The sequence below is a fragment of the Sus scrofa genome, chromosome 14 (genome assembly GCF_000003025.6).
Source record: "Sus scrofa isolate TJ Tabasco breed Duroc chromosome 14, Sscrofa11.1, whole genome shotgun sequence".
Lineage (NCBI taxonomy): Eukaryota > Metazoa > Chordata > Mammalia > Artiodactyla > Suidae > Sus > Sus scrofa.
This window is the reverse complement of record NC_010456.5, coordinates 105334617-105361865: the sequence shown is the minus strand read 5'-3', so window position 1 is coordinate 105361865 and position 27249 is coordinate 105334617. Positions and strand designations below refer to the sequence as shown.

The window sequence follows — 27249 nt, the reverse complement described above, 5'->3', positions numbered from 1 at the left end:
AGAGGGGGCCACAGCAGGCTAATGCCTTAAAGATTGTGCCCTGAATGTAACTTTAAAAAAAAAAAAACAAAACTAATATACTCAAATAAGGAAATAGTTATTTACATTTTTATCCCTATAAATTATAAAGAGAAATATCTCCATATAAAGGGTTTTTTTCTGTGTTCAGATTATTTTCTTAGGAAAGACTTCTAAAAATGAAGTCGCTGGGCCACAGGGTATCATACATATTGTAGATTTATTTTCAAAAAAGATTTTACCAGTTTATATTTCCAACCATCGTGCCATCTAGCAATTTGAACCCTATTATCCATCTTGAGTATTGTCATTTAAAAAACAGCATGAAACCAAAGCTTTAACTTAAATTGAAAAAAACTCATTGCTCTGTTAATGTACTTTATTTATAGTCAGGCTGAAATTTTTTGTATATTTATTAGCCATTCATGTTTCCTATTTTGGGAGGTTTTTTCCCCTTGTTTAATGACTTTATATAGTTTTTGAAGGTCACTCTGGAAAAATATATTGATTTCAGACTTGGTTATTAAGCCATTGATTTGGAGATATTTATCCTGTAATTTTTCCAGAGCAACTTTTTCTACCTGCTCTGAGGCAAAGTGGGTGGGAGAAGATTTGAGCCTGAAGAAATTCCACAGTAATTAACACTCAACCAGATTTACCTCCCTTGCCAGAAGCAAGATGGGATATCTCAAAGAGAGGATTTCTAAACAAAAAGTGCAATGAGATAATTTAACAAAATATTTTAAGTGGAATACAGGCAGAAATGAAAACATCCTGGTGGAGCCAGAAAATGTCTACAAATGTATGAAGAAGCACAAAGCAAGCAGATGACATTGTACAAAATGCAAGGTTTAGGGCACTGAACTCATGTACCTTGAAAATACAAACACACATGTCCCTAAATGTTAAGTTTGTCTGATGATGTGGTTTTGAAAATGTTTCTTACTTGGTTATTTTTTTATTTCAGAAGCGAGGGGACAACAAGAAATAATAAGTTGAATAGGTAATCAATACTGAAAGCAAAAGTAAGCATTTCGGCCTCCTCCTTAATGAAGTGTTATCAATTATATATTTTCATGCTAAAACATTTTAAGTGGTGACAAATTTTCACGAGACAAGAGTAAATTCTGTATTGAAATTCTTCAAGCTTGAGCTCTAGCCAGAGGTGAACTTTATTTTGGAAAATCTGAGAAAATAAACTCCATTGATTCTGAGGAGTGGGAAGGATCCTGAAATACCCCTTGCTTCTCCAGATGCATTATTTAACCCAGCACATTTCTCACAGTAGCTGCTCCAAATCCCTCCACTTTTTCCTGAGTTGTGTGGAGAAGACAGAGGCTGGGTGGCCTTCCTCATTTACTCCTCCTCTTCTCCCACTCAATTACAAGTTCTCTGAGGGCACTTGGCTTTCATGTCTTTATCTTCCCTCCTCCCCCTAGCACACGGCAGATAGGCATGGCTCAATAATTAAGATTTTTAAAATAAATGATTCAGGTAAAGTCAGCTTTTTAAAATTGACATAACTGACCAATAACATTATATTAGTTTTAGGGATACAACATAATGATTCAATATCTGTATATGTAGTGAAATAATCACCACACTATGTCTAGGTTAAATTCTGTCACTGTATATAGCTACAGTGTTTTGTTTTTTTCTTGTGATGAGAACTTTTAAGATTTACTTTCTTAGAGACTTCAAAATATAGAATATAATATTATTAACTATGGTCACCTTTCTGGACATTGTATCTCTATGACTCATTTATTTTATAACTTGTGCCTTTTGACCACATTCACCCATTTGACCTGCCCTCTACTCTCCACCTCTGGCAACTATTAATCTGCTCTCTATGAGTTCAGGGTCTGTTTTTTAAATTATTTTTTAGATTCTACATATAAGTGAGGTCATACAGTATTTGTCTTTTTCTGTCTGACTTATTTCACTTAGCACGATGCCCTCAAGGTCTGTCCATGTTGTTTAGATGGCAGATTTACTTTTTTTTTTTTTTTTTAACAGTTGAAATATATGTATAATGCACTTAGGTTTCTTCCAGTCTTGGTTATTATAAGTAAATAATATTGGAATGAACATGGGGATGCAGATAGCTTTTCAAGTTGGTGTTTTTGTTTCCTTCTATGAATACCAAGGAGTGAAATTGTTGAATTATATGGTAGCTCTGTTTTTAATTTTGCATTTTGGGGGGATGAGGGTGATGAGGTGCCACACTTGTGACATTTGGAAGTTCCCAAGCCAGGAATGTGCCAAAGCAGCGACTCCAGCTGCTGCAGTAACAATGGAGGATACTTAACTCACTGAGCCACAAGGGAACTCCTATTTTTAATTTTTTGAGGAACTTCCATACAATTTTCCATAGTGGTTTCACCAGTTTACAGTCCCACTGTAAACTGGTGCCTGAGGGTTTCCTTTTCTCCACATTCTCACCCATACTTGTTATTTCTTGTCTTTGTGATAAGAGCTGTTCTAACAGGGGTGAGACAGTATCTCCTTGTGGTCCTAATTTGCATTTCCATGATAGTTAATGATGTTGAGCACGTTTCTGTGTACCTGTTGACCATCTATATTTTTGGGAAAATGTCTATTCAGATTATCTGCCTGTATTTAAATCGTTTGTTTGCTTTTATTTTTGTCTTTTGTCTTTTGTCTTTTTTGAGGGCCACACCTAAGGCATATGGAGGTTCCCAGGCTAGAGGTCTAATCAGTGCTGTAGCTGCTGGTCTACACCACAGCCACAGCAACACCAGATCTGAGCCGAGTCTGTGACCTACGCTATAGCTCACGGCAACACCAGATCCTTAACCCACTGAGCAAGGCCAGGGATCGAACTTGCAACCTCATGGTTCCTAGTCAGATTCGTTTCCACTGCACCATGACGGGAACTCCTGTTTTTTTTTGTTTTTTTTTTTTTGATAGTTTTATGAGTTCTTTATGTATTGTGGATACTAACCCCTTATCAGATGTAGATGTATCCATTCCACATGTGGCTTTTTCATTTTATTTATGATATCCTTTGCCATGTAACTTTTATAAGTTTGCCATAGTCTGACTTGCTTATTTTTGCCTTTATTACCTGTACTTCTGTTGTGAAATCCAAAAAATCATGATGTCAAGGTGCTTACCTCCTGTTTTCTTTAGGAGTTTTGTAGTTTCAGGTCTTATGTTCAAGCTGCTTTGTGGTACATTTATTGACTACATATGTGTGGGTCTATTTCGATGGGGGGGGGAGCAGGTAAAGTCAGCTTAAACAACATAACTCCAGATTTTATCTGGTCGGACACTGATACCTATCGCCTTGAAATAATGAACTAATAAAAAAAAGAGCACGCAGAGTGCTTCACACAGGGCTGGGTTTGAATCTTATTCTACTGCTCATTAACTGGTTGATCTTGGATAAGCTGTTTAACCACTCAATCCCCAGACCCCTATTTTTCAGATACTTCATCTCTAAAAATGAGGATAATAAAAATTCTTGCCTCACAGAGCTTTGGGGAGGATGAAGTCAGATAAGGGACTTGGTACAGAGTATGCCCCTTAGCAAGTACTTAAATGAGTATAATACCTATTGTTATATGTAATTAGTATCAAACCTCTGAATACTATCCAGTTTTTTAAAGTGTTTTCCTAATGTCTTCATGTCATGTGCAGGAGAACCTCAGCTAAAAAAAGGAAAGTGGGTGTTGAAGGTGAGCTAGTAGGACTGTTTCTTAGCTCCTTCTCCCAGACTTGAGAATTTCTGTCTGTCTCAGGTGCCAGAAAAATCTGCCCCTTCCCCTCTTCATGAGTGGAGGACAGAACAAATGCCTCTGCTTCACTTTCCCATGTGAGCACCCCATCATCCTCTGCTTCCAGCAGTACCTTGCTTATTGCTGACATGGACGGGTGTATTTAATGTCTGAAAAGTCAATTTGCTTGAATTCTCATGACCCCTCTCATGAATGGACCCTAGACAACCTGTTTTCTTCTCAACTTGTCTGCTTGCATCTTAGAGATCGTTTTTATTTTGCAAATTCTAAAGCTTTGCCTTTGACATGCCTATCAACATAACTCAGTCACAAAGATTTCAAGGCAGAGTAATTAATACACATGGGTTGTTCATTAATTCACTCAGAAAACATTTATTACATGCCTAAAAGAAGAGCACAGAGTTCCTGCTGTGGCACAGTGGGTTAAAAATCCAACCTTGTCTCTGAGGTGGCATAGATTTGATGCCCAGCCCGGCACAGTGGGTTAAGGATCTGGCGTTACTGCAGCTGTGTTGTAGGTTGCAGCTGCCGCTCCAATTCACTCCCTGGCCCAGGAATTTCCATATGCTGCGGGTGCAGCTGAAAAGGGAAAAAAAGAGAAAGGAAAAGAGAGTACATGTTTAAATGTAGAATAGCTTGTTTGCTTTCCCTCCTGATAGCCTTTAAGCACTAATAAGGTCACTTTTTTCTGGTTTTTTAAAATAATGTCTGACTGTAGTGACATCTGCTGGTAAAATTGAGCTCTAAACCAAAGGGATGGTGTGTAAATAGCCTCGAAGTCATTTTGACAATTTTTTTTCCCCTAAGGTGTAGTCCAGGCAGGCGTCCAAATGAACACTCCTTAATAATGAGAACTACTAAGCCACTTCACTAAAATCAGTTTCCTGTAAATGATTTCTGAATCTTAAAAGCTTTTCTGTTTGAAAGGCTGCTGCTATCTTTGCTGAAAAATCATAGACCAAGCTGCTGTGCAGCCTTTTGAAAGTGCTGTACACAATAAAGTGCACAGAATCTTAGAAAAATATTGCATTAAAGTAATTCATATTGACTTGGAAGGCTGAGAACCATGACTAATATAGCCTTGCCATTAACTTGCCATTATGGGGTATTCCAGGGCAAATTATTACTTAAAGCTAATCTGTGTGCCCTTGGAATTGTCTTTTTTTATTTTATGATTTTTATTTTTTCCATTATAGTTGATTTACAGTATTCTGTCAATTTCTATAGTACAGCAAAGTGACCCAGTCATACATATGTATATTCTTTTTCTCACATTGTCCTTCATCATGTGACTGGATATAGTTCCCTGTGCTATACATTGCTTATCCACTCCAAATGCAATAGTTTGCATCTATTAACTCCCGACTCCCAGTCCATCCCTCCCACTCCCTCCCCCTCCCTCTTGGCAACCACAAGTCTATTCTCCATGTCCATGAGTTTCTTTTCTGTGGAAAGGTTCATTTGTGCCATGCATTAGATTCCAGATGTGTCATTTCATATGGTATTGGTCTTTCTCTTTTTGACTTACTTCACTTAGTATAGAGTCTCCAGTTCCATCCATGTTGCTGCAAATGGCATTATTTTGTCCTTTTTTATGGATGAGTAGTATTCCATTGTGTATATATACCACATCTTCTTAATCCATTCATCTGTCGATGGACATTTAGATTGTCTCCATGTCTTGGCTATTGTGAATAGTGCTGCAATGAACATGTATGTGCATGTATCTTTTTCAGTGAAAGTTTGGTCTGCATATATGCCTAAGAGTGGGATTGCTGGGTCATATGATTGTTCTATAGTTAGTTTTCTGGGGTACCTCCATACTGTTTTCCATAGTGGTTGTACCAATTTACATTCCCACCAACAGTGTAGGAGGGTTCCCTTTTCTTCACACCCTCTCTAGCATTTGTTATTTGTGGACTTATTAATGATGGCCATTCTGACTGGTGTGAGGTAGTACTTCATTGTAGTTTTGATTTGCATTTCTCTGATAATGAATGATGTTGAACATCTTTTCATGTGCTCATTAGCCATCTATATCTTCTTTGGAAAAATGTCTATTCAGGTCTTTTACCCATTTTTCCATTGGGTTGTTGGTTTTTTTGCTATTGAGTTGTATAAGTTGTTTGTATATTTTAGAGATTAATCCCTTGTCGGTTGCATCATTTGAAACTATTTTCTCCCATTTTGTTGGTTGTCTTTTTCTTTTTTTTATGGTTTCCTTTGCTATGCAAAAGCTTGTAAGTTTGATTAGGTCCCATTGATTTATTTTTGCTTTTATTGCTGTTCCCTTGGGAGACGGACCTAAGAAAACATTTGTAAGGTTGATATCAGAGAATGTTTTGCCTACATTCTCTTCTACCACAATTGTCTTTTACATGATGCCAGTTCAGTGGTTAAATTCTTAAGGTACTTACCAGTAGCTCATTTTACACAACATAATTGAAATAATATGCATTTGCAGAAAAGGGGGGGAAGGGAGAATAAGACATAATGCTTTTGTAGCATTTGTAAATAATTAGGATGCTTAAAAATTGAAGTTTTTAAATAATGGGTTTCTTATTACCTTAAATTCTGGAGGGACAAATTACTATATAATTGTCTGATAAGTTATTACCAGTTTGCAAAATATTAACTACCACTCATAGTGCCACAGAGTTTTATCAGTCAGGATGCATTTGGCTGGATGTCCTCAGGGTTGCAGGAGGCTGCAGTGGCTCCAAGCAGCACCTCCTCACAAAGCAGAAAAGGTTCTTATCAGAAACCTCATTGTGAGAACCAGAAAATCTTTCCCAGCGGTATTGCCTATAAACTTCCCTTCTCATCTAACTAACTAGATTGGTTTCTTTGCCCCTTTCTTTTTTTCTTTTTACAGCCACACCTGCAGCATATAGAAGTTTCAAGGCTAGGGGTTGAATGGGAGATGCAGTTGTCAGCCACAGCCACAGCCACAGCCATGACAGATCTGAGCTGCGTCTGTGACCTATGCTACAGCATGTGGCACTGCTGGATCCTTAACCCACTGAGCAAGTCCAGGGATTGAACCTACATTTTCATGGATACTGGTTGGGTTCTTAACCTTCTGAGCCACAACCAGAGCTCCATCTTTGCTCCTTTCTGTATCAATCCGTGGCAAGTAAATTAGACTATCATGGTAGTTAAAAGTCACTCCCACCTATCCCTTCATCAGAGGTTGGGTTGGGGTCACTTTCCCTGAGCAGTAAAACAAATTTGGGGATAGTCAAGCAAGGAATGGATATGATAAATTGAGGAGTAAATGGGGTGAGGAGGGAAATGAGATAGGTGTGGATGATTCTTCCTAGAAGTCTAGTTTTTATGGGAAGAACTAGGATAGTAGCAAAAGGGAAAGGTTGGAATTAGAAAAGGATTTACTTTTGTTTGGCTAGAAGATGGGAGAGATCTGAACATAATTATATATAGAAGAAGAGGGGCCAGTAGAAGTGAGGAATTTGAAGAATTGGAAAAACAAGTTCCTGGAGCTTATGAGAAAGGATGGAATCACTAGATAGCTACCAGACTTCAGGATTTTGAAGATCAAATTCCAAAAAAATTCATGGATCCATCAGAGAGCTGCCAACTTATTTTCTCAATTAGAAGCGTTAAAACAAATTGACAGTCCTTTCATTAAAATTATTTTCTTTGTAGCAGTTTCTCGTCTTTTAAACATTTTTTCTTGTTGACTTTAGAACTATCCATATTATTTTTTTGGCTATTGGGGAAAAATTGGTGAAATTTAAATAAAGTTAGTATATAATACATTAGCATTATGTTCATGTTAGTTTCTTGATTTTGCAAATTTTACTGTGGTTATTGAAAGAATATGCTTTTAAAGGAAATAGACACTGCAGAATTTTAGGGGTGTGATTGTTAATTTTATGTGTCAGCTTGGCTAGGCTGCGATGCCCGGTTGCTTGGCCAAAAGCCCATCTGATGTTGGTGTGAAGGTATTCTTAAAATGTGATTAACATTTAAATCAGAAGACTTTAAGTAAACCAGATTATACTCCACAATGTGGATGAGCTTCATCCAATCAGTCGAAGGCCTTAAAGAGCACAGACTTGGGTTTCCTAAAGAAGAAGAAATTCTCCTGAAGATTGCAACATGGACAATCTGCCTGATTTCTATCATGTTGCCAGAAGAATTCAGACTCAGGAATGCAACATCAGCTCTTTCCTGAATTTCAAGGCTGCTGGGCTGCCCTATAGATTTCAAATTTACCAGCTCCCACAACTTCCGGAGCCAATTCCTTAAAAATCTCTTTCTCTCTTTCCCCCACCTCCTCCATACATACCTATTTCAAGATAGGTATGTACCTCCTATTGCTTTGTTTCTCTGGAGAACCCTGAATAATGCAAGGGGTAAATGGCACCACATCTGCATCTTACTCGCAAATGTTCACTCTTGGGGAATCTGGGCAAAATGTAGTGGGGATTATTTGTACAATTCTTGCAATGTTTCTGTAATTCTGAAATTATATCAAAATAAAAAGATAAAAGAAAAACTAAGTGTATTTGAAAACCACTTTGAAACATGGCTTTTCTCTTATTCAGGAGCTTATGAACTTGGCTAAGTTTCCAAGGTAAACTGACAAAGGACTATTTAACGCATAATGTAGCTCAGATACTGGGCCCTCTGAAGGTGATTAAATAGGAAGAAGACAATGCAATTTTAATAGTGATTCAATCAGAAGGAAGAGCATTACAATTGAATAATAGATTTTAATTAATCTTTATTTTGGTGGAGAAACTATTGCGAATTGTTTAATAGTCAGTTGCCAGTGTGAAAAATTGGGGCACTAAACAGTTGAGGAAAAAATAGTAGTTAAATAAGAAACTGGTGCTCAGGTGTATGTTGGGGGAGCATTTAAGGAAGGTTAACTTTAATTTGATTTACTTAGAAGAAATTCAAGCATACTTATGCACTGAGGCTAGGCAGCTAGGCTAGAGGACATAACTGAAATTACACCAGAGAGAAGCAAATATAATACATATGAGAAAGGATGGAATCTTAAGCAGTGCTTTTTTGATTTTACATATCACTGAAGTGTTTTTAAATGATAAGACTGGAGGACTAATATGAAATTAACTTTTACATTTGCCAAGTTAAGACATAAAAATAAAGACAGACAAAGCCATCCAAACAATGGGAAATGAATAAGAAATGAAACTCTAAATACAGAAAAGGCGTAATGGAAGGATTTGATAAATTTAGCATGATGTTCTCCTTTCTTTGAGGACTATTTATATGGATTCTCACTTTTGACGTTAATCCCAGCTGAGCACGTATAAGCAGCAGCTGTGTCTGTCCTGGTGGCTGGTGTGGAGCAAGCCAGAACGGGGTGTTCTTACAGCACACCTGGGATGTTGCACGTCCCTGTCTCCTTTGACTTGCTTCCCACAGTCGATGCCAGTAATCCCTAAGCTGGCTCCATGGTCTGGTTCCTCCTTCCCCCAAGAACAACCTTACAGGTAGGACTTGTGACATCCACTTCCACCTGCTTTGTTGAAATTGCATATTTATCTGCCAAGGTTGTGATTATTTTTATATCACCAACTTTTGCCCTTTGTTAATGTTCAAACTCACTTATCTCTTTCCAGTTAGTGTAGCTTTCCTTTTTTTTTTTTTTTTTTTGTTCTTTCCTTCATTATTCCTTCTCAAAGAATTTTTTTTTCTTGGCTGGGGAAGTTTATTAGCACTTTGTTTCTGCTTCTCGAATCCGCATGGTAGGTGTCTCTTTGCCTTGACAGGGAATGGCCGGTTTGGTTACACACTTTACTGTGATGTTTATATACTTTAGTTTAATTCCTTTGAGATTTTTTTACGCCCTGCCCTACTTCATGACCTTTGGGGTAAAGTCCAGAGCAATTTGCCTACTTGTGTCTGTAAATGGGAAGCATGAGATCAGTTAGAAAGTGCTTTGTGGAGTTTTTTTCGTGGGTCAGCGGTAATGAACCCAACTAATATCCATGAGGATGCAAGTTTGATCCCTGGCCTTCCTCAGTGGGTTAAGGATCTGGCAGTGCCATGAGCTGCGGTAAAGGTTGCAGATGTGGCTCAGATCTTGTATTGCTGTGGCTGTGGTGTAGGCTGACAGTTGCATCTCCAACTTGACCCCTAGCCTGGGAACCTCCATATACCACAGATGCAGCCCTAAAATGCAAAAAAAAAAAAAAAAAAAAAAAAAAAAAAAGCTTTGAGGGAAGTTCCTTGGTGATCTAGTGGTTAGGATTTGCCACTTTCTCTGTTGTGGCCCAGGTTCGATTCCTTGCCTGGGAACTGAGATCCCACATCTAGCTGCATGCTGCAGCCAAAAAGAAAGTGCTTTGGGTCAAATAGACCTTTGTGTAACCTACTCTATCTTCTGTCCTTTGCTGGTTATGTGACCTCACATAAATCTCAAACATTCTCAGTTTTATCTTTAATTCATAAAATAGGGAAAAGAACATCAATCTTGCAAGGTTATTCCAGTGAGAGAAATGTGTAAGGAGCTTTGATATGTGCTGGCATGTAGTAAGGCTCAAACAATGCTAGCTGCTACTGTTATCTTCCTCCCCCACACCCCCAAGCACTTTGTCAAATTGGGCTGTCAAACTAGGTAACCACTTGTTACATGTAGCCACTGAACACCTGAAATGTGGCTGTTCTCAACTGAGATGTGCTGTAACTATATATAGACACCAGATTTCGAAGGCTTGGGATGATAACTAGAAGGTACAATGGCTCACGAATAATTTTCTTATATTGATTACATGTTGCAATGGTAATATTTTGGATATATTAGGTTAAATAAAATATATTACTAAAATTAATTTTACCTATGTCTTTTTACATTGTTTAATAAGGCCACGAGAAAATTCAAAATTGCATATTATTTTAGCTCAGACTGCTGTAACAGAATACCGTAGATGTGGTAGCTGAAATGACAGACATTTATTTCTCACAGTTCTGGAGGCTGGGAGGGCCAAGATAAAGGTGCCAGAAGATTTGGTTCTTGGTGAGGACCTTCTTCCTGGCTTGCGGATAATGTCCTTCTTCCTGTATCCTTATGGGGTAGACAGAGAAGGCTCTGGTCTTTCCTTTTCTTATAAGGACACAAATCCCATATTAGGGACCCCATCTTCATGGCCATATCTAAACCTGTTTACCTCCCAAAGTCACCTACCTCCTAGAATCATTGCATTGAGGGTTAGGGCTTTAAACATATGAAGTTTAGGGGGACACAGACATTCAATCCATAGCACGTATGTAGCTTCTACAATATTTTTATTGGACTGTGGTCTTGTAGTGGGACTTTTCTCTGTGAAATTTAAAAAGCTGACAAACTACTCTCTGAGAACTTTCCTCAGAGATCACTACTGAGTATGATTCTTTTGTCCATAAGACATCCAGGCTGAGGATGTCATGTTGTCCTTACCACTTATTTGGCCTTAAGCTTCTCTCTTTATTGTTAATTGTTTTTTCATGTGCATAGAAGATCAAAGATAGCAGATAATGAGAGAGAGGGTGTCCCCTGGAAAAGAGTGGTGGGTTCTCTCATCACATCTCCAAGCGGAGGCACCTCTGAGTGAAATGATCATAATTCAGGGCTGAGTCGTAAGGGAATGAGAATCTGGTTAAGCAGCATGTAGACAGCAAAATCAGGTATTGATTAAAGAATTTGGGGGGCAAGTAATAGAAAATAATTCTGACTTAATCACAAATAGGGGATTAATTGGAATAATAGTGCTCACAGACTTTATAATAGAGCTGGACAACCGGATGTTAGGATGGACAGGACCTACTATAGCCAAAGAAGTTCAGCAGGCCACACCCATGGCCCATCTCATTGGGCATTGCTATCCAACAACTCAACTGTGTGCCTTCTGCTCTTGCGACTCTGCTCAATATTCAAATAACCATGAGAGAAAAACTTGACTTTGTTGAGTTCAGGTCATGGGCCTACCTACTCCTTCAGCCATTGGGGATGGGATCCTGTATTGCCAGCTCCACCAGAAGTATGCGGGATCAGGGTCAGGTGCTTCTGTAAAGGGAGAGGGTCATGCAGAGACTGTGCTATGTGTTCACCAAATTCCATTGCATTTTCCTCTTCCTGGACAGAAAGGAAAAAAATCTTATTTTCTACCTTCCTTTTCAGTTAGGTTAATGTCTATGGGCTACAGGTAGAAGTAATGTTCTCCATGTCCAAGCCTGTGTGGATGTAAACTCTGTGCCAATCTTGCAGGCTGTTTTGGAAATCAGGATCCTAGGTGTTCCTGTCATGGCTCAACGGAAACAAATCTGACGGGCATCCATGAGGACACAGGTTCGATCCCTGGCCTTGCTCAGTGGGTTAAGGATCTGGTGTTGCCATGAGCTGTGGTGTAGGTCACAGACACCACTCGGATCCCGTGTTGCTGTGGCTGTGGTGTAGGCCGGCAGCTACAGCTCTGATTTGACCCCTAGCCTGGGAACCTCCATATGCCACGGGTATGGCCCTAAAAAGACAAAAAAAAAGAAGAAGAGGAAGTCAGGACCATAAAATAGAAGGAGCCTGGAGGCCTGAATCATCACTTAAAGGAGAGATTACATTAGTCTTACAATTTCTATCAGACTGTGATGTAACTAAGAAATAAAACTTTATTGACACATCGCTGAGATATGGGGTTTGTTTTAGTAGGTAGCATCATTACCCTGAGCAATCCAGAGGTACTAATTACAAGAAAGGGGATGAAGATTTCTGCGAATACATTGTTTCTCTGGGAAGAGTCACAGTAACCAATAACATGGAAACAAATGAGGAACAATGCCAGTTTATTAGTATACATTGAGAAATAGAACAGTTTAGGGAACTAGGCACTCAATCTTTTGCTTAGTCCATTCTCTTCTGCACTTAAAGTATGTGAGAAGTCAAATTTTAATCATACACCTACAAATTCCAGTGAAGAGTCCTATGAAGCAATCCCTTCAGTATAGCAGCAAACACCGTGGAGTTTCCCTGTCCTGCGCTCAGCCCCAGCTAGGAGGGTGATAGAGGGTACTGACAAGGTCAAGGTCTTCAAGGTCTTTGAGGCCAGGCAGACTTAGGGTAGTGGGCCAGCTCCAACATTTACTAGTGAGGGTATTGGAATTTACCAGGTAGTTGACCCCATCCAACCTTTTTGAACTTTAATTTCCCAATCATCCTATCTCCCAGCATTGGCAAAGATTGCATGAGACAAGATCAAGAAGCTCTTGGCCTGGATGGGACATATTTAATAAATGTTAGTTTCTTTTTTACATAAAAATAATCTTGGTGCTATGAAAGGCAGATATTTAGCTCAGGGCTGGGCAGTGTTTGGGGGATCTGAGGAGATATATTTCTTTTTCTTTCTTTTTTTTTTTTTTTTTTTTTTTTTTGTCTTTTCTAGGGCCACACCTATGGCATATGGAGGTTCCCAGGCTAGGGGTCTAATTGGAGCTACAGCTGCTGGCCTACGCTAGAGCCACAGCAATGCAGGTTCCGAGCCATGTCTGCCACCTACACCACAGCTCATGGCAACACCAGATCCTTAACCCACTGAGCAAGGCCAGGGATCAAACCCGCAACCTCATGGTTCCTAGTTGGATTCGTTAACTACTGAGCCACAACAGGAACTCCCGGGATATATTTCTATTGAAAAGCTGAAATGCAGATTTTCCTTTTGTATTTTCTTCAGTCGTAGAGCATGTGGGAATTTAAGTCTAATTTGTAGGCTGGATGAGGAAAAGAGGAGAAAGCAAAAGGAAGTCAGTAATTATGAGCCAAATGATAGATCAGACTAAAACAGTAAACATTTCTCTCTCTGTATATATGTATGTATATCTCTATTTCTCTCTTTTATTCTCTTCTTTCTTGTCTCCTTTCCTTTCTATCAAATCATCTTTTTGTTTTTGCTCTACCAGTTTTATTTTCTACTTCATGTTTGGATTAGGTTGTATATCCACATAGCACAAAATTTAAAAGTTATAAAGGGGGATTCAGTGAAAAGTCTCCTTTCCACCCTGCTCTTCAGCTACCAGATTCTTCTCCCTAAAGGCAGCCAATGTTACCAAATTCTTGTGTTATCTTCCTGGAATATTATTTATCTTCTTTCTATACAATTGATCACATCCTCTATTATACTACTATGTTAATCTTGCTTTTCCCACTTAACTGTCTTGAAGATTATCCTACATCCATGTATGTAAAGCTCCCTTGCTCTCACTTAATTTATTTTTTATGGCATTGTATTTTGTGTATGTACCATTGCTTGCTTAACCAATTCTCTATTGAGGGAACATTCAGGCTAGTACAATTTTTTTTTTTTTTTTTTTGCTATTACTTAATGTTGTGATGAATAATCTTGTATGTATCACTTTGTAGTAAGCAAGTATAAGTCAAATTCCTGAAATGGAACTTCTGGGTGGAAAATATGTGCATCTGTAAAGTAGTCCATGCTGTCAAATTGCCCTTCATAAAAGTTGTGTCAGTGCACATACTATGCTACAGAATATCAAAGTCTTCTGGCTTTTCTAAAGTGCACATACAGAGGAACCAAAGAACATACACAGGAAGTAACAGAGACTATTTGATGTGACCTGATGACCATGGGCCAAATGGATTGCTTATTGTTCCTTTATTCTCTCTTGGGTAGATAATCTGGTCCTCTCATAGAGATTTAGAGGTAACTTCACAATTCTAAAATTAAACACGACATTAAAGAGGTTTCTAATTTAAAATCTGATATTTAGTTGCATCTCATACTGCAGAACTTCATGAAACAGAAGTGATGGGTTTAATCTTTGTTTTTTAAGGTTTCAAATTTGATAACTCTATTAAATTTGTGGATCGAAAAGTTTTTGGTCTTGTATCCCTTTACTCTCTTAAACATTATTGAGGACTCCGCAGAGATTTTGGTTCATGTGGGATACACGCACACACACGCACACAAAAGCAAAACAATATATTATTTATAAATTATTTATTTAAAACAATTCCATTATATGTTAATACAAATAAAATTCTTCTGGAAAGTAACTTTTCTTAAAATTAGTGATAAAAATAGCATTGTTTTTATATTGTTGCAAATCCAGTTCAGTAGATAACAGCTAGCATAGTACCTTGTGGAACCCAGTGGACTTCTATGGTATAACATTTTTTGCCCTACCTTGACACCAATTAAGTCTGCTCCTTACCCTTTTGCTATAGAACCTCAGCCCCAATTTCCAGGAAATGATGGGCAGTGCCAAATTTCACAGGCTCTTTATGAATTGGTTTTCCAAATCTGATTTTTGAATAAGCTAAAACCTAAATGGGTCTTTATGGATCACAGAGGGTCCCTGACAGGGCCTCTTGCAGAATTCTAGAATATGGTGGCTGTATTAGATTTAATGTAAAGGACCAAAGGGGTTATATAATAGTGTGCTTGGGGTTCTTCCCAGGCTTAACATGCCTAACATACACTGTAATTACCAAATCCTCATGCCAGTAGTGAGCATGGCTCCCTATACCTAGATCAGAGACCAGTGTTTTAGCAAAGAGAGCTGGCTCTCTTCCTACTAGATTATCCCCCATAGACTGATGGTGCTTATTGGATGAAAAGATACAAAGCTAGAAGAGCCATGCTGAATTTGAAGAATCATGCATGTACAACAGAGAATCAGGCTCACCCCCGACACACACACCCACTCAGAAAACCAAGTGCAATACTCACAGAGCTAAAGCCAGAACTAGAAAGGTGGGCATATCTATGTGTGTGAAAAGACTGTGACCCTTTGCAACCCTACATGGGCAATCAGTCAGGAAATGAGAGCTGTCTAACAGTAGAATTCTGTGCTAGCAGAAGGAAGCCAAATGAGGTTTGTACACCTGGTGAGGCTGCTCAGGGGTAAGGACCCTGAGCTAGGCATCATTTTGAAGAGGAGAATAAATGCTCAACTTCATATTAACCACCATTCAATATTTAAGTGTTTTTGTCCTCTTTGTGGTCTACAGTTCTTCTGTGACCTTATTTGTCACATGGGTTGGGCTAAATAATATTTTTCTATTTAATAATTGAGTCAAATGAGGAAAACAGGTTCAAGGACACTAAGTGGAAGGGCCTAGCTGGAAAGTGATTAAACCACAACCAGACTTTCAGACAGCTAATCAGTGCTTTATCCAGTCTTCCTAAGTGGGCTACTGTGGATGAGAGAAGTGGGAGACAGTGGAATAGAAGCTCTGCTGAGCCACTGGAGGCTAAGAGGCTTTAGAGGACAAAGATGTGCGTGAAATACAGAAGAAGGAATCTCCTGGAAAATGTGAGAGTTGGTGGGGAGATGGACTCAAGTCTTGAATTTGTGTTGGGATATGGGAAATCAAGTTGGAAGGGTGGGAATAGGGCCAGATGAATAATTTGGATGTGATATGGTGTGTAACACAAGGCTTCGTTGTGGCTTCATGAGCCACACTGTTACTCTGGTAGTAATAATGACAGCAGGGCATTGGGAAGTCTGACAGTGGAACAAGGATCTGAGTGAAAGAGAGTCTAGAAGCGTAACTCACTGAAGCTACTATTGTGGTGATCAGTGTTGGACTAAGAAAGCAGCAAGTGGAAAGGATGAGGAAAGAATTCACAAGACAATAAGAAGATACACACTCTAGGACTTAGTTTTGGGAACAAAAGCTGCTCCAAGCTCTGAGGATCTAGAACAATAAAGGCCTCACTACGATGGGGTTGTGGGTTGGAAATACTATAAAATTGGATTGTGATGATCATTGTATGACTATAAATGTAGTAAATTCATTGAATAATAAAAAAAGTCCTCACTGGAACGTAAGATTAGGCCTTTATTTTAGAGACACTGAATTTGATGTGATGGTAACAGAGGAACAGATAAACAGTTTGAAACTTGAAATTACATCACAACTGAATGGCTAGAGATCGATCTCTTTTATAAAATACATCTTGAAGCATATGGATGAAAAAAGAAATGTAATATTAGCTAGTACATATGCTACAATCATAAAAACCAAAATACAGTTTTCTTTCATATTAATTTTATTAGTAACTATAAAATAGCTTATGAACATAGTTTCATTTTCAAGATATATAAACTACAGTCTTTGCAAAATATACACACCCATAATTGTTACAATACATAGCCTTGAATACACCTTGGACATTATAAAAGTGTTTAAAAATCACACCCTATAAAAGTTTGGAGAAGAATCATTTTCTCCAACTCTGGTCATATATTGTAACATTCAAGCATTTAAAACCATGCTATTGAGATAAAACATGTCTCTAGGGCACAGGCCCAAAGGGGTTTAACTTTCAAGGTTTCATAAGTTCCTTTGTTGTGCAAGATAAAGAACCAGGAGAGGGTTCCCTGAGAGTTGATTTTCCTTAGATAGTTCAAGCAGTTTTTTACTTTCCATACTTTATCATGGAACTAAAGGAGGGGAAAATAAAGCCATGGAAACCCACCTTGGGCAGGTCCACTTCCTAGCATCCTTGTCTATGAAGCATGTCTCCTGCAAGAGGATTTCTAACCTCTGAGCCCTAAAATGCTCTAATTCTATAATTATCTAAGATACTTGTAAAATGATGCTGTTTCAACTCTAAAACTCTAACATTGCAAATTAGGCTAAAGTTATAATGATACTGTGACTCCTCTAAACAGACTTCATTTAGGACTTGTCAGGTGGGAAGCATTTGAGAAGATCAGCAACAAAAATTCCCTCTTGGAACTACTGGAAAAGATCCTTTCGAACTAAGGCATAAACCTCAGAAGCCAGGTTCTTTCTTACTTTGATAGAATTATGATGAAAGGGTGGGAAAGAAGCTATAATCTTTCAAATCTCTAGGCTTAAGATAATAATAGATGCAGTCAGAGCTGGAGACCGTTATAGCCTCACCAATAAAGGGTTCATTGTGACAAAGAGCCATTTGCAATGTACTCCCTCCTTCCTGATTAACTTCCCAAAGTTTTCCTAAATTCTACATTCTCTCTAACAGTAGAGTACTGGCCTGATGACGTTCAAGACATAAAAATGTGTTGTTTGAATTCATGACATTAGTATCATGGTGCAGCATTGACATTTAATATCATACTGATATAGTGAATTTAACAGTGATTTTTTTTTTTTTTCTGTTCAAGAAACTACAAAAATCAACCATGGATTCACAGGTCTTTACATTTAACATATGACATGAAGCATTATGACATATAAGTCCACAAGGGAAAAATATAAAAATAAGTTCACTAGGATTACTGTACTTTAAAAGTATTTTTTTTAAAAATATACTCCAAAGTCTTCTAAATATTTGGTGTAGAATAGAGGTATCTTAATAGAGTGAACCATAAGAAACTATGATTTTTGTAAGTTAAAAAGGTAAAATCTCATCAATTTCTTATGATTCAGCCTAATAAAATCCTGAGAAAATCGTATTTGGCATCGCCCCATAAATTCAAAGAGCATTTATAGAAAAATCACATTTCTAGTACAGGGAAAACACTTTAGGATGGAAACGTGCACATTAGCCATGCCAAGAGTTCTCCTGAAATCTTAGAAAGTTAAGAAAAATTTAGTGCAGTTTCAAAAAATCAGAGGACAGTTAAAATTACAGAATGTAGCTGCAGTTGCTAATGCCACAAAAACAGAAAACTATTAGCCAAATTTTGTGATTTAAAGATTTTTTTAAAGTTTACGTATAAAAATTTCAGCATTAAAGTGAAAAGGCACATATAGGGGTTAAAAGAATGACAATCATTTATAAAAGCCTTGAAAATCAGGCTAATTCATTTGTTTTATTAACACCATTAAGTAGGCACCAACTCCAAGTTTCAGCTTTGGCCTCCTAAATGGGATTACATTTCAAATGGATTATCAACATAACACTAATTATATAGCAGCATTATTACCAATAAGTTTCTTAGCCTCCATACTGCTAAAAGAACATCAAAAATTTCCACCTTATCCCGTCAGTACCAAAAATACACTTTAAAAATTACATATATTTATACTTAGAGTCATAAAAAATTGTGCAGTTTCTCTTCAACTAATGATCTGTCCTCTTACCAGTGCCACCTCAACAACAACAAAAAAAACCCAAAACCAAAACCAAAAATAATCGACAAAAAAGAAAATTGCTACACCAAATTGACTGGCTATTCTTAACTAATTAAAGACATACCATATTCGAAAATGATATTTTAATTACAAAATTTATTAAATATCATCAATGAAATAAAAGCAATTTTCCAGGAGTGAGTGTGTGTGTGTTTGTGTATGTGTGTGGTGTGTGTCTGAACTGGGTGATGGTGTACTTTAAAAAAATACACATTTCAGCAATGATGCTTCAATGGGAACTCTGGTACCATTTACGAATGGCCGCTCCAGTGCTACTAGCTATTACGCAGAGGGAGCCACCCACTGTCCACCATGATGGCACTTTATTAAAGAAAGTTATCTGGAAGATGAAAGCAAAGACCACTTCCAGAGTCTTCATTAATGCTACGAGCCCTGCTTTTTCTATTTGAATGGCTTTTGTGAGAAACACCTGACCCCCCAAACCAAATATCCCAATTAATACAAGAAATAGCCTGTCCAACCCACAGCGTGGCAAACTCCATTCTCCTAGTATAAAAAGAACAGTGACGCACTCCATGAGGCCAACGACTACATAATACCAAATGCTCAAAATGTAGTCCACAGATTTCCCCATTTTTCTTAAGACAACTAGAGTCACTGCAGCAAACACGGTATGTGCAAGTGCTGCAAAAGTGCCCTTCAGGTGAACTGAATAGTCTCTATCCGTCTCCTCGACACTGGAGCCAAACAGAAATGGTGGCCTCACAATAAGGATCACGCCGGTCAGTGTGAACACGGTGAAAACAGCATCCCAAAGGCTATATCTTTCCTTGAGAAATATGCAAGCAAATATAGATGTAAATACTGGACAGCTAAATGTGATCACCGTGGCATCAGCGAGGGACGTCGACTGGTAGGCATAGTATATAAGGATCATGGAGACAGAACCAAGGACTCCTCTGAGAATGAGGAAGATTCGTTGATCTTTGGGGCCTATGAACCCAGTTCTGTAAATTCAAAGGAAAGAATGCATATTAAAGGAACTTGGTATTTGTTTTCAAATTACATTTTTACAAATTAAACATTATTTAAAAGTCCTATCAAAAAATAAGGAAATAATAAATGAATTATAGTGTCTGTAACTATTATACATATAGCTAATAACATAAAAGTATTCACAGTATGAGCAAAAAAGAGTACAGGAGACACACATAAATAGTAAAATTCAGCACATACGGATTTATCCTTATGTATAGATATATGCTTGCAAAAAAAAGACAAAAAGGAAAATATACTGAAGTGTTCATTGCTCTTATACCTGAAAAGGTGGACTCGTAGGTAATTTCCCTTCTTTATATTTATTCCCCTCAAATTTTCTGTAATGAAAAAGTATTATTTTTATAAGAAAAATAATTTCATGGATTTCCTACTGTAGTGAGTTAAGTCAACTGCAGTGGCTCCAGTCACTGGCAAGGCTCAGGTTTGTTTCCCAGACTGGGGCAGTGGGTTAAAGGATCTGGCATTGCTGTAGCTGTGGCTTAGATTTAATCCCTGGCCTGGGAACTTCCATATGATGTGGGTGTGACCATTAAAAAAAGAAAATTCATGATTTAGAAACTTGGGATTCCAAGTGTGCATTCTCAGTCTTAATGAGTTTTTCTAGTAAAGCTGAAGCAGTGCTAAAATTTATTTTAGCCATTGAATATAAGACTTTTAATTGTTCTTAAGAGTAAAAACACACTGGAAAAGAACCTGTAGCATTCAGATAAGTATAATTACTGCTGCTCAAATGCTTTTCATTTAAATATCTACAAAGCAGAATTCTGTGTAAATTCCTGGCTAGGTGCAACTCACTGATTTGTGCCAAGGTTGGACTTTTTTTTTTTTTTTTTTTTTTGTCTTTGTCTTTTTAGGGTTGCACCCACAGCACATGGAGGTCCCCAAGCTAGGGGTTGAATCGGAGCTGTAGCTGCCGGACTACACTACAGCTAAGCCATGTCTGCAACCTACACCATTGCCAGATCTTTAACCCACTGGGTGAGGCCAGCAATCAAACCCATGTCCTCATGGATGCTAGTCGGGTTTGTTACTGCTGAGCCAAGAAGGGAACTCCAGGGCTGGACTTCTTTAGAGCAGCATCTAGGCCTGATATAGGGATCTCTGGATCTCTGAAGTTACCTTTGGTCCACACTTTGAGAAGCTTAAGAGTCTTCCAGGATAGTGAAATGGGTCAAAACAGATTATCGCCAACAATTTCAGAAAATTCTTCTAAGTGCTTTCCTGCCAATACTTTTATTCCAAAATGGAGAGAATGACTGTATTAGCATCAGTGATCTGTTGCCATTCTTGGAAATTTCTGAAGTCTTACCATCATTTCCTAAAATATTTCCTAAAATATTGTGACTTGTCCACACTTACACAAGAATTTCTGACATTATTTTTAATCTTAGTGGATTTTCCCTTTTCTCACCAAAGCCTCAGGATAAGGAGTGAAACTATTTTAAGTAAATCTGCACCAAGTTATAGATACAAGGAGACTTTGCTAGCAAGCGACTAAGCTTTTAATCTGCAGTTTAAATGTCTTTCCCCAAAGAGAGAAAAAGCCAAACTGCTACCAGGAACCTAATAGTGGCTCCTCCCAAGGTTCTAAGTACACAGAGGTATGTAGAGGTTTATAACTGTGTGGGGCAAGCATAATTTTAACCTGGGGAGGGTGTGTGTGTAGGGGAGGAGGGGGGCCATGTGGAAAGGGAAGAGGAGCTGGGCAGGGAGAGCACAGTAAGGATGGGGAATATAGTTTTCGTGTAGGGCAGAGGACAAAGACTATCACTCCCTCTGGTTTACCAATGAGGACAATGAACAAGAAAAGTGTTTAAAAGGCCTTTCTCAAGATCCCCATTCCCACAGTACCCTGGTGGGAAGACCTAAATATTTCTACTGTAACCTTCTGTCTGCCCTGGCAGTAGGGCAGCCTGTTCTACTTAAAGAAACCTCTGACACTGGGAGATGGAGACACTACTATTTCCTTCTGTTTACTTTTTTCTTCCAAATACTAGTTATGCCAAAGGAAAGAAGGGAGGGTGGTATAAGATGGGGGGAAATGTACAAGGAAAGCTTTGTTCTCAAAATAGGGGGTGGTGAATAAGTGAATCTCTTTTCACTCCTTTGTTGGGCATGTGGTTTGTGCTTATGAGAGTATCTTCTGTGGGTGGGTTCTTGCAAGTTTTTATTAATCTGAGCCAAAGGGTACAGGGACTAGTAAATCTATGAGAGGGATAAAGCAGATGCTGTAGAGTAAAAAATTTAAGCAGGTCAAGAGATCTACAAACATTTATTAATACCTTCTACTTTGCAGGTAAGAAATACTTACTTTCTGTATATTAAGCAAGGGATAATGATTAGCATTTGGAACACACATCGGAATGCACTAATTTCTACAGCGTGGATGTCTTGTACTTTTTTAACAAATAAAGCCGCCACTGAGAAAAGGAAGGCAGACAATAACATGTAAAACATGCCAAGTCCAGGACAGGGTGCTTTCTTCTCCGCCTCTGAAAAAGATTAAATTCTGGTTAGTCCTTGCTTTCAAATGTATGTCTTATCACCTTAACTTAGAAATTAAGAAAAAATGGAACACTATTCATGGCTAATAGGCTACAACTATTACCTCTTAATCATATCCATTCTCTAGACCTGAACCATTTTCCCCATCAAGAATAAAGAACCACAGACAAAGGGCAGCAATTTAAACCTATATTTTTAAAATGCAGTTCACCCTAGAACATGGATTTCTTTGGCTCACTGGAGATTCATCCCTCACTTGTAAGTCAAGAAGAAGTAAAAAGCTTGTAAAGATGGTGAGAGAAATCTTGAAGAAATGCTTGTCAAGATGGTGACAGAAAAATGCTTCCAAGAGATATTTTATATCATCTATTGGTGAACTGGGCTTTATGCTGAAAGTGTTTTTTCTAGAAAACAGATCATAACTGTGTGATATGGCTACTTGTTGATTAGCTGAATCCCCCCACAAATCTGTGAGCTCCTCCAGGGCAGAGCTCTCAGCTGCTCTATTCAGGCCTGGCCCATGGAAGACCCTGAATAAATATTTGCTGAATGAAAGAATATTGTGAGAACTTCATGGAAAGCTATCTAACACCCACAAGCAGCAGCATAATCTGGGAAGGCTTTCTGTTTAGTTATTTTGAACTCAGGCAAATCTTTAACTTTTCACAGTTTATCTTCTATTTACAGCATAAACTCTTTGAGGGCAGGGGCTAGGTTATCTATTCCTCTGATCTCAAAATGCTAAAATATATATATATATATATATATATATATATATATATATACATTGTTTTTTAAATTAGAACTGCCATCTAGTACCAACTTCCTTGGTTTAATCTGAACCAGGAAACTTCTGCTTTCTCCAAGGGATCAAGTATTCAATCCATTATTGACTCAATCCATTACTGACTGTCTGTAGGAGCAGCTACTGCCTTTGTCTTAGCTAAGACATGAGTGAAACCTGATTTCAATCTCACCCCCATCTTCCAGAGAGTAAAATGCAACAGAGTAAGGAGAGAACTCCCTAAAAGATAGGCCACACACTGAGGAATATATTTTTTTCCTTTTTAGAACTAACACAAAAACAAGGAGAGAAGAGGAAGGAAACATGGTACTGGCCAGTTAACAGCCCAGCAGAGCTGAAGGATGTGTGGACACATGCACTTTGTAGTAAAACAGGGATTATCACACCAATCTAGGAATTTACAATTGGTTACTCAGCCATATAACAAGTATTGCGCAATGTTTTTTTTTAAATGCCCTTCTGTGATAAATGCAAATACCTGGTAATGTATTTCAATATCTTCATGTTAATTAGCTGCCTTTGCCGACAAGTGACAAATAGTTTGCAAAGTGGGACCAAACTATGATGACGCACAATCTTCCTGGGAGCACTCTACAGCCTGACATTTGTAGTAAAAGATGCCCTTCTGGTCAGAGGCCTCCACTTCTTCATATTCTAGATACAGCAGAAGAGAATGACTTGGAGCTGGCAATCCTCCTCTAATAGGTTGTCTGTTATAAGTGCCAGGATCCTTCACATTCTGTTTTGTACCTATGTGCTCAGCTACTGTAGAAACCAAACTGCACATACCCACGCAGCCCATGAGAAGAAAGCTTTAGAAGAATTCCAAGTCAAGCACCACAAAGTACATGTCTTGGCTGTGGTCAGCCTTAGAATTCAGCTTCTGAAATTTCAGAATTTGGGTCCAAATAAAATAGTTTTTCTTCAACCCAACCCTTCCATAGAACCTACACCCTCAGAACAGAACAGGAAGATCAAGGACAGAAAACATCTCCCTGGTCTCTATTTCAAGGATCTCCTCCAACCCAAACTTTGAATTTTTTCTCCGGAATATTTTAACTTAACATGATATTTTAACTCTTTCCAAACTTTAAGTTATAAGGTCTGGCTGAAATTGATTATTTGTTGTGAGAGTGAAGACTGGTTCTCTTTAGGCAAACCTCAGTCTCTTACAGAACAATAATTTCAATTCTCTCTGTCAAAGGAGATGAACCAGAGAACAGCATAATCTATCCAAAGAGGCATTTGCGTATGTAATGTGCTCCCAGGATTATATTCCACTGCAAGCCTATCTAATAGGTTGGCAACTCTAAATAAGTGGCCACAGTGCAATTTCCTGAGTCAGAAGAAAACTGAAAAGTTGTTCAGTTTCTCTAGTCTCTGCTTGAAACTGGTGAATCACTACCCAGGTTTGGGAGTCAGAATTAACTAAGGAACTTTTAAAACTTCAATCCCAGCCCTACCTCAGACTCACTGAAACAGGATCTTGGTCACTAAACAACTCTACCAGTTTCGGAGCCTAAGGAACACACTCCTTCCAGGGGAATGTGAGGTAACTTCTGGCTTCAGTCTAAGAGCCACACTGTCCCTCAAAAAAATAAGCAGATGTCTTAGGATAGCTGCTTAGGATATGCTGTCTGGGAAGGTTATCCAAGAATGTAAGAAAAAAAAATGGGTAACAATTTCAACCTGAACTTGAAAATGAACTTTCTTGAGATAAACCAGTTGGGTTAAGAGGCTAAAATGATACTGTCACATTCAGTGACCACAGTACAGGGTTTAAAGTGTTTTTATGGCAATCCTGTTTTTGGAATAGTATCTTGTCACTTACAATAAGTATTACTAAGTCTTAGTATTGGTGACTTTCTCTGAAATTAAAAGACCTCTCAAGATTCTTAGATGCAATTACTTACATAGGTTTTGCCATGTGCTGCCTGAAGTATTTCTCTTTGGTTCAGAAACAAGGGAATCATTTAAAAGTTTGCAAAGACTAACTCAGCAGTTCCTCAAAACAGCATGCAGCCATAGGAGGTCAAGGTGAGAAACTGACTTCTTCAAAGCTGCACATCTTGTCAACCCAGCTGAAGATAACCCCTGCTCTGGAGGCACCACCAGCCCATGCACAGATGATCAAAAGCCTGATCATTTCGGTTAGCATTTAGGACAAAAGTGTAGCAAGAACCATCTTCTTGGGGTTTGTCTCTCTATAAAGTTTGTGAACTTTGTGACTCTCAAGAAAGTGCATACAGAGAGGAGGGAAAAGTGGGGTTGGATAAAGGGCATAGAAATCTCAAGTCACACTGACAAAGGATGAGGTGGTGCGGGTTGTGTAACTTTGTCTTGAAAGGAGATCTGCCTATTTCTCCTTTCAAGAAAGCTCCTCCAAGTGGGTGATGGAGTTAAAGGAGGAAGGTGCTTGTGGTTAGGAGAAAGGGCCCTGGGCTGGGTCTCTAGCAAACTGGGATCCTATCCCTGGTGCTGCCTGGACTTGTGCTGTGTCTCGTCCACACATGCCAGATCTTCAGAAAGAAAACAAAACCTTCCCAAAGCCCTCACCTTCCCGGGATTCAATTTCCTCATTTATCGAAGGAAGACCCTGAACAAGACAAGGAGTTTCTCACAGGGGTCCCTGGCTTTGGACACAAGGCCCTTGAACTTCTTACTTATGTATGTAAGATTGTGTCTCTGTCTCCTTTTGCATCAGTTCTTAAATATTCCTCGTAACTCAAGAAGGTTAATAACCAGTGGTCCCACTTAACTCTTCCTTCCCAAGACTCTAAGACTCTGGGACAAACATTTTTCTAGACTCGATGCTTTGCAACTTCCTCTTTGAGGAACACCGTTTACCATCGAGATCAGTGTTTTTAGGTTAGCTTCCTCCCAATCTTGGCCAGCTGTGGGATGGCCTTTCTCGCTGACCCTCAACCTCCGACCTCGGGCAGGGCGCACCGAACGGAACTGCAATCTGACTCCACGATCCTGCCCGCAACACTTTAATTATAGGAACAGTTTCAGAATAACAAACGGGGGGTTCCAAAACAGGCAAACTTTCTCTGGTCTTCGTTTCGACGGGGTAGCAGGGGGCTTCTGGTGCCCCGTCTCAGGTGACTGCGCTAGGATGTTCCCGAGCTCTGGGCAGGGTGGGAAGAGGGGGCGCGTTCCGCACCGCGCCCCGACCCCACGGCTGCTGGGACTCCACCCGCCGGCTCCCGCCCAGTCCCCCACGGGGAGACCCTCGCCAGGGTCCGCGCCCCGCACTCACCCTGCTGCGCGCGCGAGCTGCACGGCCAGGAACTGCACTGCCAGCACCTGCCGGAGCCGGGCGTCTCCGCTATCTCGGCGTCCACCCGCCGCTCCTCGCTGGAGCCCGGGGGCCGGTCGTCCATCAGCTGCAGCCCGTACTGCGGCTGCTCGGTGGCCCCGGTGTCGTTCTGGGGCCGCATCGCCGGGCCCGCGCTCTCCTCACGGCCACCGCGGCGTCTGGAGCGGGCAGCAGCGGCTCCGCGACTCCACTCTTCCGGCCGGCGGCGGTGGCAACGCAGCGCATGCGCGCGCGCGGCCCTCCTCCCCCCTCCCGGGGAACTGCGCGCGTCCTCCCCAGCCTTCTCACCTTCAACTCCTCCTGAGCTGAGGGAGTCTGACAACAGGTGAGGTTGCAGCGCCCAGGACTAACCCGAAGGCGTTCACCCCTCTGCTGCGGTCTGGCTAGACTGGCCAGCGGCTTGGAGTCATTATTTCCAAGGCACACTGGACCGCTTTCTGTCATTGCGAAGGGGGGGACCCCCGAGGGTGGTGTAAACTTCTCTTGGGGCAGGTTAGGGGCCTGTGCATTTATTTATCCGTGTGGCCCAGCATTCAGCACTTCTGGGACACCCCGAAGACCCTGCCAAGCAATGTGCCATTCTTTGAAAGATCGGGGGTTTTTCCTCCGTGTGTCGTTGCCACTTATCCAAGGAGGATAGAATTTTACCAGTTTTCGAGTTTAAAAATAAATAAATAAAAAGATTAGCAGGTAACCTTAGGAG

The 27249-nt window shown here is 39.5% G+C and overlaps 1 protein-coding gene and 1 long non-coding RNA gene across 3 annotated transcripts in view; one reads left to right on the top strand and one right to left on the bottom strand.

Annotated features, from left to right (window-relative positions):
* On the bottom strand, positions 16589 to 26803 carry SLC35G1 (solute carrier family 35 member G1). Of its 2 annotated transcripts, XM_013983574.2 has the most exons (4): positions 26487 to 26502; positions 23703 to 23878; positions 22226 to 22406; positions 16589 to 19862 (listed from the first exon to the last, which is right to left on the bottom strand). In XM_013983574.2, exons 3-4 carry the CDS (start codon positions 22369 to 22371, stop codon positions 19124 to 19126), a joined length of 885 nt encoding a protein of 294 aa, XP_013839028.1. In that variant the 5' UTR covers positions 22372 to 22406; positions 23703 to 23878; positions 26487 to 26502; the 3' UTR covers positions 16589 to 19123. The 2 variants fall into 2 exon arrangements, with proteins under 2 accessions (XP_013839028.1, XP_001928797.2); XM_001928762.5 differs by lacking the exon at positions 23703 to 23878 and having other exon boundaries at positions 26487 to 26803.
* Positions 26821 to 27249, top strand: part of LOC106506098 — a 56532-nt gene continuing 56103 nt past the window's right edge. The window contains exon 1 of the long non-coding RNA XR_002338501.1: positions 26821 to 26871. This is a non-coding gene — a long non-coding RNA (uncharacterized LOC106506098). The remainder of the gene's footprint in view (positions 26872 to 27249) is intronic.